General features: G+C 37.2%; 1 protein-coding gene across 1 annotated transcript; it reads right to left on the bottom strand.

Annotated features, from left to right (window-relative positions):
- Positions 1 to 10,568: 10,568 nt before the first annotated feature.
- Positions 10,569 to 12,672, bottom strand: LOC306891850 (zona pellucida sperm-binding protein 3-like). The gene is made up of 8 exons (XM_079452430.1): positions 12,104 to 12,672; positions 11,910 to 12,031; positions 11,715 to 11,818; positions 11,458 to 11,635; positions 11,271 to 11,388; positions 11,121 to 11,206; positions 10,956 to 11,044; positions 10,569 to 10,876 (listed from the first exon to the last, which is right to left on the bottom strand). Exons 1-8 carry the CDS (start codon positions 12,653 to 12,655, stop codon positions 10,809 to 10,811), a joined length of 1,317 nt encoding a protein of 438 aa, XP_079308556.1. The 5' UTR covers positions 12,656 to 12,672; the 3' UTR covers positions 10,569 to 10,808.
- Positions 12,673 to 14,021: the final 1,349 nt, after the last annotated feature.

Raw genomic sequence — 14,021 nt, 5'->3', positions numbered from 1 at the left:
AATGCATATGAGTCAAAGATAACGTATAGTGGGTATAGACATTTTTCTCTAAACTTTTGTAACTAATGAATAAATGCCGACACAGTTTGTTGCATTCTATTACAAATAGCTTTCCTGTAGCTCCGTGGTAAGAGCAGTTTGTTAACGCAAGGTTGTGGGTTTGATCCTAAGGGATTGCTGATACCCTTCAAATGTATATGCATATACATAATGCTATGCAAGTCGCTTTGGGTAAAAGTGTCTGCCAAATGCCTATATGTAAATTATTCACTGTAGTCTAGTAAAGCCCATATGCTGACTATTTCAGATTATCAAATTACTACCTAAAATAATCTATGAAGATGTGTTCCAATACTTTTCAGCACTCATCACGAGGGAGTCTAGCTGTATAATTACCCAGATCCAAAATTCTTGCAACAATGAACTCTTACAGTAGGCTATAATCAAACTATAAAATGCAAAGCAATACAGTACATCTCAACAACCTAAGAGCGAGCCCTGTGTTGTGCTTTCTAAAACATTTCAATCTGAGGTAAGGAGTCACTTTAGAGAACGAATCAAGCATTGATACAAAGCTTCACTGAAAATCTACATAAAGATGGCCTAGGCCAGGGGTCTGTATCCTTTTTGAAGTGCTGTGCCATAAATTCTTTTCATGGCAACCACTGTGCCATTTTAAGATCAACGTTTAGTATTCCATGTAATTGTACCACAATATTTATTTTTAGATTGACACTATTTGTATACTTATACTATATGACTATAAGACCGAAAAAAATACAATTGAATAGACTAAGATTTTTTTTCAATAAAAAAAAATTGCACTGATTTCTTAATTTTAAACTGTTTATGCAAAACATTTTGCTCCTTTGAAAGGATGACAGCAAGAGTATAAAACACAAGTAGTATTGGAATCCACTTCTAATGCTGCTTTTTCACATGTTATAGTTATCATCTTTATTTTTAAAATTTATTTAACAACTGAAACGGTTACATATGTATATAAAAAAATTATAGAACAAAAAGCAGAGCAGCAAGAGTTTGTAAAACAAATAATACTGTAATCACGTTTTAATGCTGCTTTTCAGTGTTAAATCAAGGATTACCAACATGGCCCAGTGTAGGCGAATGCAAGATTAAATAGATGTACAGTACTTATTAATACTACTTGGTGTGAGCCCTGGTCCTGTTTTCCTTTGCTGAGCTCTGTTACCTTGGGAGTGTAGTATGTCACCTTAAATTTCACGCATGCTTCGGAATGATCAACAGTCAAGCGATTGCGAGAGGGACAGAGCACATATTGAGTATTTTCGTTTTACGTATCTCTTTTTACATATATCTACATTTATGCATGCATTTGAATATTAACCAACATGATATATCTTTATTTGTGCATGCATTTGAATATTAATCTACATATCATTTCACATTGCATTTTTAATATCACACTTTTTTATTATCACACTTTTTATCAGTCATGAAGCATTAAGAAGTATTCATAGGAATAATAGAATAGAATATTAATTATTAGAGATATAATCAGAAACCATATTTAACCACATTTAATTCAAGATGATTGTGAGCAAATGACTAAGATGATTTAATGACTTAATGTTACAATCAGTAGACCAAATGACTTAATGTTACAATCAGTATACCTGTTTAATGATTAGTTACATAAAAATACTTATATAGCATGCTTAAGAATACTTTTCAACATTTTACAGCAATGTAAAATCCAGTGATGTCTGTGAGGCCTAGAGGCCTGAGGCCTAAGGTTCAAATAAAGTTCAGAGGATGAGATACAGAAAACTTAGTTGCTTTCCTCTAACCAATGCATTGCATGGTCAAGGACACATTATGAGTTCACCAAGTTGCTTCACCGGAAGAGAACCGGAAAAGTGTCCAAATATGGGCACATTAATTATTTGTTTATGCACCAACCAAGATTCCACGATTAAAAACGTATCCTGTTGCCTGGGATCTATTGGTGGCAGAAATAGGGTTATTGGTCATTAAAAATAAGAGATAACGGGAATTTGCCTGATTGGTGAAACAGACGAACCCCCTGCACCAGTTTTCACTATAAATATGGGGTTGAAAACATATTTTTAGATGCTTTGGGAAGATCTCACTTTGTTTGGCATGCGCAAATAAAGTTTACTTTTTGACACCTGGACCTTCTTTGTTTGAGCAATTTTTTGAAACTACAAGATCAATTTTCTACAACACACATTGTTCACGTGTGAAAATATTTGCTCGCAGAGGTATGTCGATCCAAAAACCGTCAGCAAAGCCAAAGCAACTCTTTTGAGACAGCAGAATTTTTCTGGCAATGATGCCCAGCATGTAAAATGCAAGATCCCTGATTGACTGCTGTGGTTTCCAACTCCTTGCGGAGTTCTGTAAATTTTGTCATCCAGAGTGCTGAACTCTTGAGCTCAATTAGCTGCATTTCCATGTCTTGTCTATCCATCCACTCTATCAGAGATGCATCGAATTTGTGTCCATCGAAGCTCAAAGGCTTAATCAAAAGAGGGAACATTAGTCCAAAATTCCAAAAGTCCCCAAACCGTGTTGTGAACTCCAATTCGAGTTTGAACATGTATTTGGATATTTCACTCGTGTTAACGCTGCACTGTGCGTACAGCTCCCGTACATGTTTGAATTATCGGAATATGGAGGTAGCGATATCCCTTGAGAAAACTGCCAGCTTGTCCATAAACGCAGCACATGTTTCGAACATGTTCAAAATGGTGTGTTCAGCCCATTGAGGTGGAGATTAAGCTTGTTCAGGTGGCCTGTGATATCAGTGAGAAAGATGACTTTCAAAACCCATGTCTCATCTTCGAGTTCAGTGTAGTAATTAATTTGTGGTTGCCATTGTTTAAATTTTTAAACTAATGTTTGTCCTTTATTGTTATAAAAACATGGTTAAATCAAGGCATGCCATAATTTAGATAGCTTGAGGTTTTGATTGAAATTATATTTTTTTATAGTTGAAATTATATATTTTTTATAGTTGAATAGAATAGTTTAGTTAAATAAATGAATTCTAGTCCTCCATGTACACATCCAGTACTTGCAAAAATTAATTTTATTTCCATTTTATGCTTACATGAACACAAAACCACTAAGAGCCACAAGACTATGGGCGATGGCGAATGGATGGCCAGGTTGGATTCAATAGACCAGCCCCAAAGGCAGCAGAAATGGCATGACCTCTATCAGAAGGTAAAGCAATGTTATCTGTATCTCATTACATATTATGCAGTATACAGGTCACCTTACAATAGTGCAGACAATATAGATCAGTATTGTTTCTTATCTTTTGTAGATAGATAAATGCCTCATGCAGGCCCGTGGACAGATCTCCCTCTTTGGAGAGTCTAAGCACTGCAATTGTGGATTCCACACCACTAAGGTGATCTATTTGAAAATGACATTTAACGTTTTATCATATATGTCAATAAGTACAATAAACAATGAAATGCTTTACTAACCTCCCAGCTAACAAATTTAGGTTCTAAAAACATTTTCAAAACATTGCATTTTGGTTGTGGAAACATTGCTGTGGAATGTTTCTGAAACGTTAAAATGTCCAGTTTTCTTGTTGTTGTTATAACGTTATTTAAGGGTTACAAAAACATTCTTCTATAACGTTTGCCTAACTTTACATCCAACCAAAATATAACGTTCTTTAAACATAAAAAAAACATTCTAATAATGTTATTTAAGGGTTACAAAAACATTCTTTTGTAACGTTTGCCTAACTTTATATCCAACCAAAATATAACGTTCTTTAAACATAAAAAAAACATTCTAATAACGTTAAAATGTCCAGGTTTCTTGTTATTATATTATTTAAAGGTTACCAAAACGTTTTGTATAACGTTCTATATACATTAATTTCTTATATATTAGAACGTTATTTACAGGTTACAAATACATTTCGTGCAACATTCTCCTAGCGTTATTTTCACTCAAAATACAATGTTCTTTGAACACCTACTTTTTTATATTCTTATAACATTAAATGTTTCTGTTAATTTACTGTTAAGAACATTAATAAAAGATTACAAAACACTTGATACAACATTCTTCAAACTTTATTTTCATTCAAAATATGAACATAAATATCGAGTATTAACAATTTCTTAACAGGTTAGTATTCAAAAGTGACATGAAACATTTAGGTAACAAATTAAATTGAAATCTGCCTTTTAAAACATTAAAACGTATTTAATTATTAAACATGTATCAACAATTTAAAAGAAAAACATATTAAAACATATATTATTAGGACACTGCAATTTGAATCTATTTGTAGACTGGACTCCTGTGCACACCTGTCTTCTGTCTCCTTATTCTCCACCTGTGAAGTGAACAGATCATAATTTATTATTTTTGATCATGATAAATTCAGTTTGGCTTACATACAACTGAATTCAGTTATTTGCTTTAAAACGTTAAGGCTACCTCACACTGATCCGTTTCTTAAGTTTCTTAATAACAATGTTGTGAAACATTACATTTTCACTTTCTTTACAAAAGCTTAGATCTGTAGGATCTACAATGTCAAACACAGATTGATCCATCTGAAGAGTGCACGATCGTTGCTCATCACGCAGCGCTATCGGCTGGCTAGGACAAAACCTTTGGTTAACATACTTTATATCGCGTTTGGTAAGGACACGATGTTAACAGGTTCATTTAAACATAATATGGTGGTATTTCTGCTTTTTAAACATATCAGAACGTTCTGGGAAAAAACTAAAGCTTGCTGGAGATAATCAGTCAACAATGATAACTAATCAACTTAAATATGTTCCTATGCCATGCAAAATCGAGAATATCATAACCCGCAAACAACAAAGTACATAAAACTCTAATTTTGAGGTCAAACAGATCTGCCATCAGTGAGCAACCACCGAATTCAAATAGGCCTATTGGCGCCCTGCTCTAAGTTCAACAAAGCATTCAATAAAAGACTAGAGTGACTGAAATCGATAATGAAACATTTACTTATTTTATTGCACTTTCGGTGGGTAAAAAATATAAATATAGCTAGAATGTTTTAAGCTGAAATAGGCTGACCCATGCTAGATTTAAATGTAAAATATACTTCAAAACACGTCAATACACGGTAATGTAATATCCAGTCGCATCTTAATTTAGTAATAATCGCAATAAACACGAAGATGAGACTAAATAAGATTACATGCTCTGTACTCACCTAGTGAAGCGCCATGTGGAGTGAACAAACGTTCGTTGTGCGCATGCGCGATCCGATTTAAGCGCCATGCTCTTAAAAAGACAGCTTACATTTTAAAATATCAGCTTCATAATATTACCGATTTCCCATGATGGATGGATGGATAATGAATTGATTGATTACTTAATAGACATTTAAAATATGATTACACAATTAATAATCAAATATTTTATTACACATGCCATCAATAATAAGTAAATATATTATTATTTAAGATTTATATAATATAAAATATGTTAATTAATGTTAATATAAATGTAATAAAATACCACTAGCCAGACTGCTTAACAAACAGACCAGACTGTGCCAGGCCATGCGTCCAGCGAATCTGTCCTCCATTTATAATTTAGAGCCACGAAAAACTATAATTGTGCTATATTTTTGTCCCAGGTTATGTGCAGAGGTGTTTTGTCACTCACTGATGCATAAAAGAGCAAACATTGAGTAGTCCATTAAGTTAAAATGTTATTATAGGAGACAATTGTGCAGCTCTCAATCATTTGTAGTCAGAGCAGCATTAGGCCTACTGTAAATTCAGCCATATAGATGTTACAATGTGAAACAAAGCATGGCGCACAAGATGACAGGACACTGTGCTGCTCAAATGTCAATTTTTGGGTTACACAGAGATCCTGTCTCAACTGGGCATACTAATCATAGACATTTACATTTTCTAGCAACATTTTCTACCATAAATATGTAGTTATTTCTTTCTTAGAAGTGTTGTTTGGCCGAGTACATGTTTCCCATACTGCTCTGCATTTCACACATCCAAGTGCTCACACACAGCAGTGAGAGTACAGTTTTTGCATCCATTTTTGCTGTGGTGCCCGCGGAGCATGCGCGCATTACTTCCGTGTTAAACAGAAAGAACCCTCGTCAGTTTCTGGTTTGCAAGACTTAAAGCAGGTAGAAATGGGAAACTAAGAAAATGTATCAATTTAGCAGATGCCTTCCACTGCAGGACACCGCAGTGGTGTATAGAAGAAGAACTAATGTCTCTTTTTCCCATTTCACAAGTCTCCCCAACTGGAAACTGCAGAGAGTGCTTGCGTTAAACGCAGAAGTCACATGTGCTCAAGGGCTCCTTTGGTTGTTGGAACGAGCGTGGAGAGAGTGGTGTTTATTCACTCCCCCCAATTTCATTTTCTGGTGGTCCTAAGACTCACAACCTTCGGGTTACAGTCCAACTCTTTAACCAATGTCTAAAAAAAGTTCCAATAATATTGTTCTAAGAAGGTATAACCTTTAGCATTATGAGAACCTTCATCTAGTGCCAAAAAACATCAAAACAATGTTACAAGAATGTTGTACTAAGAACATTTTAGTGTAACATTACCAGAACATTGATCAACTACAAATGACATCAAAACAACGTTCTGAAAACATTGTTCTTGGAACGTTTTCTCTTAATATTATAAAAACCTTCATCAAGTGCAAAGAAACATCAAAACAATGTTACAAGAACGTTGTACAAAGAACGTTTTACTGTAACATTACCAGAACATTGATCAACTACAAATGACATCAAAACAACGTTCTGAAAACATTGTTCTTGGAACGTTTTATCTTAATATTATAAAAACCTTCATCATGTGCAAAGAAACATCCAAACAATGTTACAAGAACGTTGTACTAAGAACGTTTTACTGTAACATTACCAGAACATTGATCAACTACAAATGACATCAAAACGACGTTCTGAAAACATTGTTCTTGGAACGTTTTCACTTAATATTATAAAAACCTTCATCAAGCGCAAAGAAACATCCAAACAATGTTACAAGAACGTTGTACTAAGAACGTTTTACTGTAACATTACCAGAACATTGGTCAACTACAAATGACATCAAAACGACGTTCTCAAAACATTGTTCTTGGAACGTTTTCTCTTAATATTATTAAAACCTTCATCAAGTGCAAAGAAACATCCAAACAATGTTACAAGAACGTTGTTCTAAGAACATTTTACTTTAACATTAGCAGAACATTGATCAACTACAAATGACATCAAAACAACGTTCTGAAAACATTGTTCTTGGAACGTTTTATCTTAATATTATAAAAACCTTCATCAAGTGCAAAGAAACATCCAAACAATGTTACAAGAACGTTGTTCTAAGAACATTTTACTTTAACATTAGCAGAACATTGATCAACTACAAATGACATCAAAACAACGTTCTGAAAACATTGTTCTTGGAACGTTTTATCTTAATATTATAAAAACCTTCATCAAGTGCAAAGAAACATCCAAACAATGTTACAAGAACGTTGTTCTAAGAACATTTTACTTTAACATTAGCAGAACATTGATCAACTACAAATGACATCAAAACAACGTTCTGAAAACATTGTTCTTGGAAAGTTTTCTCTTAATATTATAAAAACCTTCATCATGTGCAAAGAAACATTCAAACAATGTTACAAGAACGTTGTTCTAAGAACATTTTACTTTAACATTACCAGAACATTGATCAACTACAAATGACATCAAAACAACGTTCTGAAAACATTGTTCTTGGAACGTTTTCTCTTAATATTATAAAAACCTTCATCAAGTGCAAAGAAACATCAAAAAAATGTTACAATAACGTTGTACTAAGAACGTTTTACTTTAACATTACCAGAACATTGATCAACTACAAATGACATCAAAACAACGTTCTGAAAACATTATTCTTGGAACGTTTTCTCTTAATATTATAAAAACCTTCATCAAGTGCAAAGAAACATCAAAACAATGTTACAATAACGTTGTACTAAGAACGTTTTACTGTAACATTACCAGAACATTGATCAACTACAAATGACATCAAAACAACGTTCTGAAAACATTGTTCTTGGAACGTTTTCTCTTAATATTATAAAAACCTTCATCAAGTGCAAAAAAACATCAAAACAATGTTACAAGAACGTTGTTCTAAGAACATTTTCCTTTAACATTAAAAGAACATTCGTTGATTAAAAATAACATAAATAGAACGTTTCTAGAATGTTGTTCTAAGGACGTTTTTCTTAACATTAAAGGAACGTTACTCATACTTTGAAAACATTATAAAAACGTCCCATAAACATTATTTTAAGAATGTTTTCCCCTAACCTTTAAATACCTTCAAAACAACGTTAGTGAAAGTTGTGGGAACGTTCCCTGTTAGCTGGGCTGGTGCTGCTCCACTAAACAAAGCATGTTCTGATCATGGAGATAAAATATGCCTCACGCCATCAAGTGCCACTCTGGTCAACTAGTGTTTTGTTCTTAACTGAACTGAATACATTCAAATCTAGAACAGCTTTGATTATGCACCTGTGCCATTACATACTGTTTTGGATTTCTAGCAGGAATGGAATACTAACAAAACTGATTTTATTAGAAAATTGTTAAAAGGTGACGACAATCAAGGCAAACAATGTGCATCAATGCTTTGTCGAGCACCCACAGTCGGCTTTTCAGATGCGTTAAAATGCTTGAATTAAATATATGGATGGAGCCTTAAATATAAGAGGCACAGAGAAGGCCAATTGAACTCAAAATCGCTGTCAGAATCGCAAATGTAGACAATCAGCCATCTGGTGAATTATGGTAGAGGTAGAGTATATGCAATATAGACAAATGACAGGGTAAAACACAGAACCTCTTTCTACTTTCGTTTCTATTCTTTTTTAGAATCTGTTGCAATCGTTTCAACCATTTCAGTAACAGGAAATAGTATTACAATCATCACAGATTAGTTTTTTTTCTGGGAATGGAATGAATTGGTAAATGATAAAAAAAGGAATTTCAGGGGGACAACACGTTGTTGCAACGCGCGTTACGGAGATTGTAACAGATTGTAATATTACTAACCACATTTTATTAGAAATGCGTTATATTACTGCGTTACAGCAAAAATGAATAGATTACTGTAATATTACATTTTTAATGCCTTACCCCAACACGGATTGCCATTGCGTTCCTATTTCCAGGGGGCTCTAGTTTTGCCCTAGTTAACACAGCCAGTAATTTCTAAACCGCTGGCAACAAAAGTGAGTAAACCCCTAAATTGAAAAGTGAAAATGTCTAAATGTCAGTATTTTGTGGCCACAATTATGGTCCAGCACTGCCTTAACCCTCTTGGGCATGGAGTTCACAGGTAGTGTCGAACATTCGTGCTATGTTCTGCGTGTTCAAAATTGGAGAGAGGCCAGTTAAGAAAAAGAAGTTTATTGATCAGAAGATTCAAAAATACAACAGCTGCTGGGTGGGTCCTCCGACGCAAACGTCTCAAAGGACCGAGTCATAAATGCCATGTAAAATTGTTTTTCTATTTCACTGGTGTCTTTTCTTTGCTGGGGGGTTGGGGAAGCCTGGGAACAAGTCCAATCCGCTTTCTCTCCTTTGTTCTGCCTCAGCCAACCAGCTCACACTCCATTGCTTTTGAACCATCTGCAACACATTATATGGAAACACCCCACCAAATTCCATGGGGCTCCGTGTGTAATCTGATCTTTACACACACCATTTCCTGTGGAAAATACTCAATTTACCCCCCCTAACTCTTGGTTAGCCCAACTCACACTGGTTATATTTTCAACATTATGCACGGTTAGTAATCAATAATGAAATCATAAAGCATATTATATGTAAAGGCATAAAAAATCCTTCAGTAGCCACTGGAGTCCTCTTCCGTTCCTCAATGACGACATCACTGAGCTGGTGGATGTTACAGACCTTGCACTCCTCCACCTTCCGTTTGAGGATGCCCACAGATGCTCAGTAGGGTATAGGTCTTGAGACATACTTGGCCAGTCCATTACCTTTCCCCTCAGCTTCTTTGGCAAGGCAGTGGTCGTATTGGAGGTGTGTTTGGGGTCGTTATTTCCAAAGGAAGTGGATCATGCTCTGCTTCAGTATAGCATCACTGTACATTTTGCCATTCATGGTCCCCTTAATGAACTGTAGCTCCCCAGTGCCGAAAGCACTCATGCAGCCCCAGACCATGACACTCCCACAACCATGCTTGACTGTAGGCAAGACACTTTTTGAGAACTTCCAGTGACTAGTATGAGAGTGATTATAATTTAACACACCATCTCCCCATTGGCACCCGAGACCTTATAACACTAACAAAATCACATGACACCGGGGTGGGGACAATGGCGAATTGGGCCCAAGCTGGACATTCCCTAGGGGTGCTCTCACTTTTGAGTCAAGCGGTTTAGACATTAACAGCTGTGCGGCAAGTCATTGAGGGAAAGCCAATTTATGCTGTTGTACACACTTGTGAGATACTGTATATGGGCACAGCTGGATGTGTAGAAAAACTGATGAAGGCACGGTTTAAAGAACTGAAATCGTAACGTGCAGCTTCTTTGTGCCTGCCATGAATTACCTAGCCACAATATGCAAAATCAGCCAAATTACCACTGTGACATCAGAACCAAAAATAAATAAATTTAAATTTGATGATCAAGGCTCCTTGAATGACGACTATTTATAGACCATGTATAAATCAGTTAAGAACAGTTTTATTCAGCATTTAGCAATTTAAAATTACAGTCGACTGAAGCCAAATTCCTTGACATTGAGGGGCCCAATAGATACTTGCTCCCAACGTAGATCTATGGAGAACAGACTAGTGAGCAACTTCCAAGACCTAAATCAGAATAATTTGTAGTTCATCCAAGTATTAACCCATACCTTTAAGAACCTGATCGCTTGCACTACTGCTGCTACAGGTCGAGTCACAGCAGCCACACACCTGATCAGATTCATCTACAGACACCCACCTGCCAAACAAAGACACAGCCTCAATGATAAACGTCACCCTACTGACCCAGTCAAGGCTTTTTGGGGGAAACATACCCATTAGGGGAGAAAGAGCAAGCCTTCTGCTCAGGATTTGTTGGAGTGGCTACAGGAACCGCCTTCAAAATGCATGTGATGTAGACCTGCAAAGACAACAGGGTTAAAAAAGTGCACTATAATGTACTCGTAACTAAGGCAAATACATACCAGCCCACTGTCCACTTGCTGGAACCTGAAAGCCTCCAGCTGAAACTGCAGCTTATCAATTTGAGATCGAGGCAGGTAGCGAGAGCTCGAGCCTGTGAACTTGGCATCAACAAGGCACCTGGTGAAGAAAAGAGTTAAACACCATGCAATACTTCTAGGATGGGCTGAATAAAGGGCCATGTCTTACCCATTATTCTCAATGAAAGAGTATCTGGGGTCAGAGTTCACATCAGGGGACGAAGTGGCTACACAATGGTCCACAAACACACGGAGGGGTACATGGTTGTACGTCTTCACAGAGGCCTCGATATTCACAATGTCACCCAGGAAGTACTGGTTTGAGGGTCTCTCAAACTGCCAATCATCTGTTTCAAAGACAAATTAGACAAGGTCTACAAAATGAAGTTGAAACTACATTAAAAGCTAAAGCTGTATAATACAAACCAGTCATAAGCGTGAGGGAGAAGACCAACCGCTCTTCAGCGACCTTTGTAGCTGCAAATGGTACCCAAGTGGGCACCAGGACATTACTGCTCACATTATGCATTCTGTAGATTGTAGAAAAAGTTGGTCACCACAAACTGCAATATCTTTTTCTACACACACACGTATACAGCCATCTTCTGCTCAGAACCTCACCTTGGATAGTGACACTCAATACTGACAACAGCACCACTACTCCTGACAATAGGAACACCATTTGAAGCCTCTTGGGGAGTATAGACAAGGTTGAAGGCATAAACAAGCTCATCTTCGGTTTCCTAAAGAAACAAGAATGTTACCCAAATTCAGAACCAAAACACTTTTGGCAAGTAGAGGATCAGTCTTCTCACCGTTAACATGCTGCCACATCCATGCAGTTCGGACTCAAAGATGAGCACTCGAGCACTATTGTCCTCCCCTATTGGTTCACAGCCTCCCAGTGCAAAACCAGAAGCCATTAGTGGTTTTCCAGTCCCAAAGAAGTCTTCCATCACTTCCACATACACTGAATTCTCACCGCACTGAGCCCCTACACTATTGGGAGAAACAGGGCGCCGCAGCTCAAAAGGAATCTCTGGCTGTACCGGTTCTTCTGGCAATCTTGGAAAGGCCCACGTCAGTTTTTCCATCGGACCCTGCAAAAGCTGTTTAGACTGAACACTGACAGGATCTTGACCAGTCTGCAGTGAAAACTGAGAAGGAAATCTCTGTGGCACAAGCATGGGGTTGTTAGTTTGGGGAAACTTAGGCATACTAGTTTCACTCTTCTGAGAAACTTGCATATGTGACCGAGGCCTAAATGAACGAGGCTTCTGAGTTTGGGCCGATCTTCCCCGCCATTGTGCAGCAGACAAGCCAAATACAAGCACCAAGCCTAATGCTAGTTGCCACAACCCCATCATTGTTAAACATGAGTTTCCATGAAGCATTAGTAACCCTGAATCAAAATTTAAACATTTGGAAATCAGGATGGCTCCGCCCCTCTAGTGATTACCATAATGCTTAGGGTGACCAGATTTCTCAGAGTGGAATACGGGACAGACACAGAACCCACAGACCCACAACACCTACTGCACACATACAAGTATTTACACTTAATAATATTGTTAGCTATGTAAAAAATAAATGTAGACTTACATAAAATTGCAGATCAGTGGGAACAAGATGGTGCAACAGCATCATTCACTGTTGCCGTTTTGTATTTTTCACTGGAACCAATTTTTGCCAGTGTGCGCTTGTCTTTCAAGAGTTTATCATAAAATGCAGAGCAGTCCAGTCCGAAATTAATTCGCACGAAAAGCATTGCCTTCATTGTTGTTACACTCAGTCGAGATTTTTCATCAGTCCATGATGCATTCATTAACGAGAACACACGCTCCACAGGTGCAGATGTACCAGGCAGGCATAAAACAAACTCCACAGTCAAAGATAAGACTCCAAAGTTGAGTGACTTGCTTCCCATCTCACTAAACACGTCTGTCCATCTATCAGACACAGCCACCTTGTTTTTGTTCCACTCAGTGAGGTGACAAGTGACAATGTTTTTGGCACAGGCCCACTCATCAAAGAGCATGGTTTCGTCAACCGATGTGAGAGCAGGTATTCTTGAGTAGAATTTGCTGAGGCTGCTCTGAATGTCTCTCCATTCTGGAACACTTCTCAGTAGGACCCACTCTAGTTCTTTTGTGTTCTCCAGTGAGCTGCTCCAATTATCAAGGTAATCCACTGATGCTGAGTAAAGGCTTCTCACTGCACAATAAAAATCATCAGCTTTTATGTCACCAGCATCAACAAGGGTGTCTAACTGTGTTTTGATGTCAGAGGGAATAAATGATTCCTCCAGCCTGGCCTGCAAGACATTTCTCAGATCATATATGTGCAATGCCACTTCTGTTGCAGATATATTGTCTTGCTCTACTGTCTCCAGTGCACGGTGGAAAGCTGCAGTTTGCTTAAGTGCAAATCCAAGCCAAAGTTTTGTGCAAGGGTTGCTGAAAGAGTCTCTTAGAAACTTTGGGCACTTTTCCTGAGAAAGAAAGTATGCACGTAGAGCATCAAAAAGGTGCAGAATTCGTTCAAGAGATGGACCAAGAGAGAGGAAACGTGTGCTACCATGCTGCAGTAATTTCTGGTAGTCCAGCTGTACAAAGTCACAAAACTCCTTGAGTTCCTTTACGCGCACTGTATAGATATGAAAGTATTTGTATACCTTCACAGCAAAACAGTCCAAATCAATCGGTAAGCAATCCACTGCTGTTTGCAGGGTAT

The sequence above is a fragment of the Barbatula barbatula genome (assembly GCF_947034865.1).
Source record: "Barbatula barbatula genome assembly, chromosome: 1".
NCBI lineage: Eukaryota > Metazoa > Chordata > Actinopteri > Cypriniformes > Nemacheilidae > Barbatula > Barbatula barbatula.
Note: the sequence above shows the minus strand (reverse complement) of the source record. Positions and strands in the feature narration are given on the sequence as shown.

What these genes read in the sequence shown, in the direction of transcription:
- LOC306891850 (XM_079452430.1), bottom strand. Translation starts at nt 12,655, where the DNA reads ATGATGGGGTTGTGGCAACTAGCATTAGGCTTGGTGCTTGTATTTGGC. An exon ending in TCTTTCATTGAGAATAATGG is followed by an intron (nt 11,389 to 11,457) that starts GTAAGACATGGC and finishes TTTCTTCACCAG; the next exon opens with GTGCCTTGTTGATGCCAAGT. An exon ending in AGCAAGTGGACAGTGGGCTG is followed by an intron (nt 11,207 to 11,270) that starts GTATGTATTTGC and finishes TTGTCTTTGCAG; the next exon opens with GTCTACATCACATGCATTTT.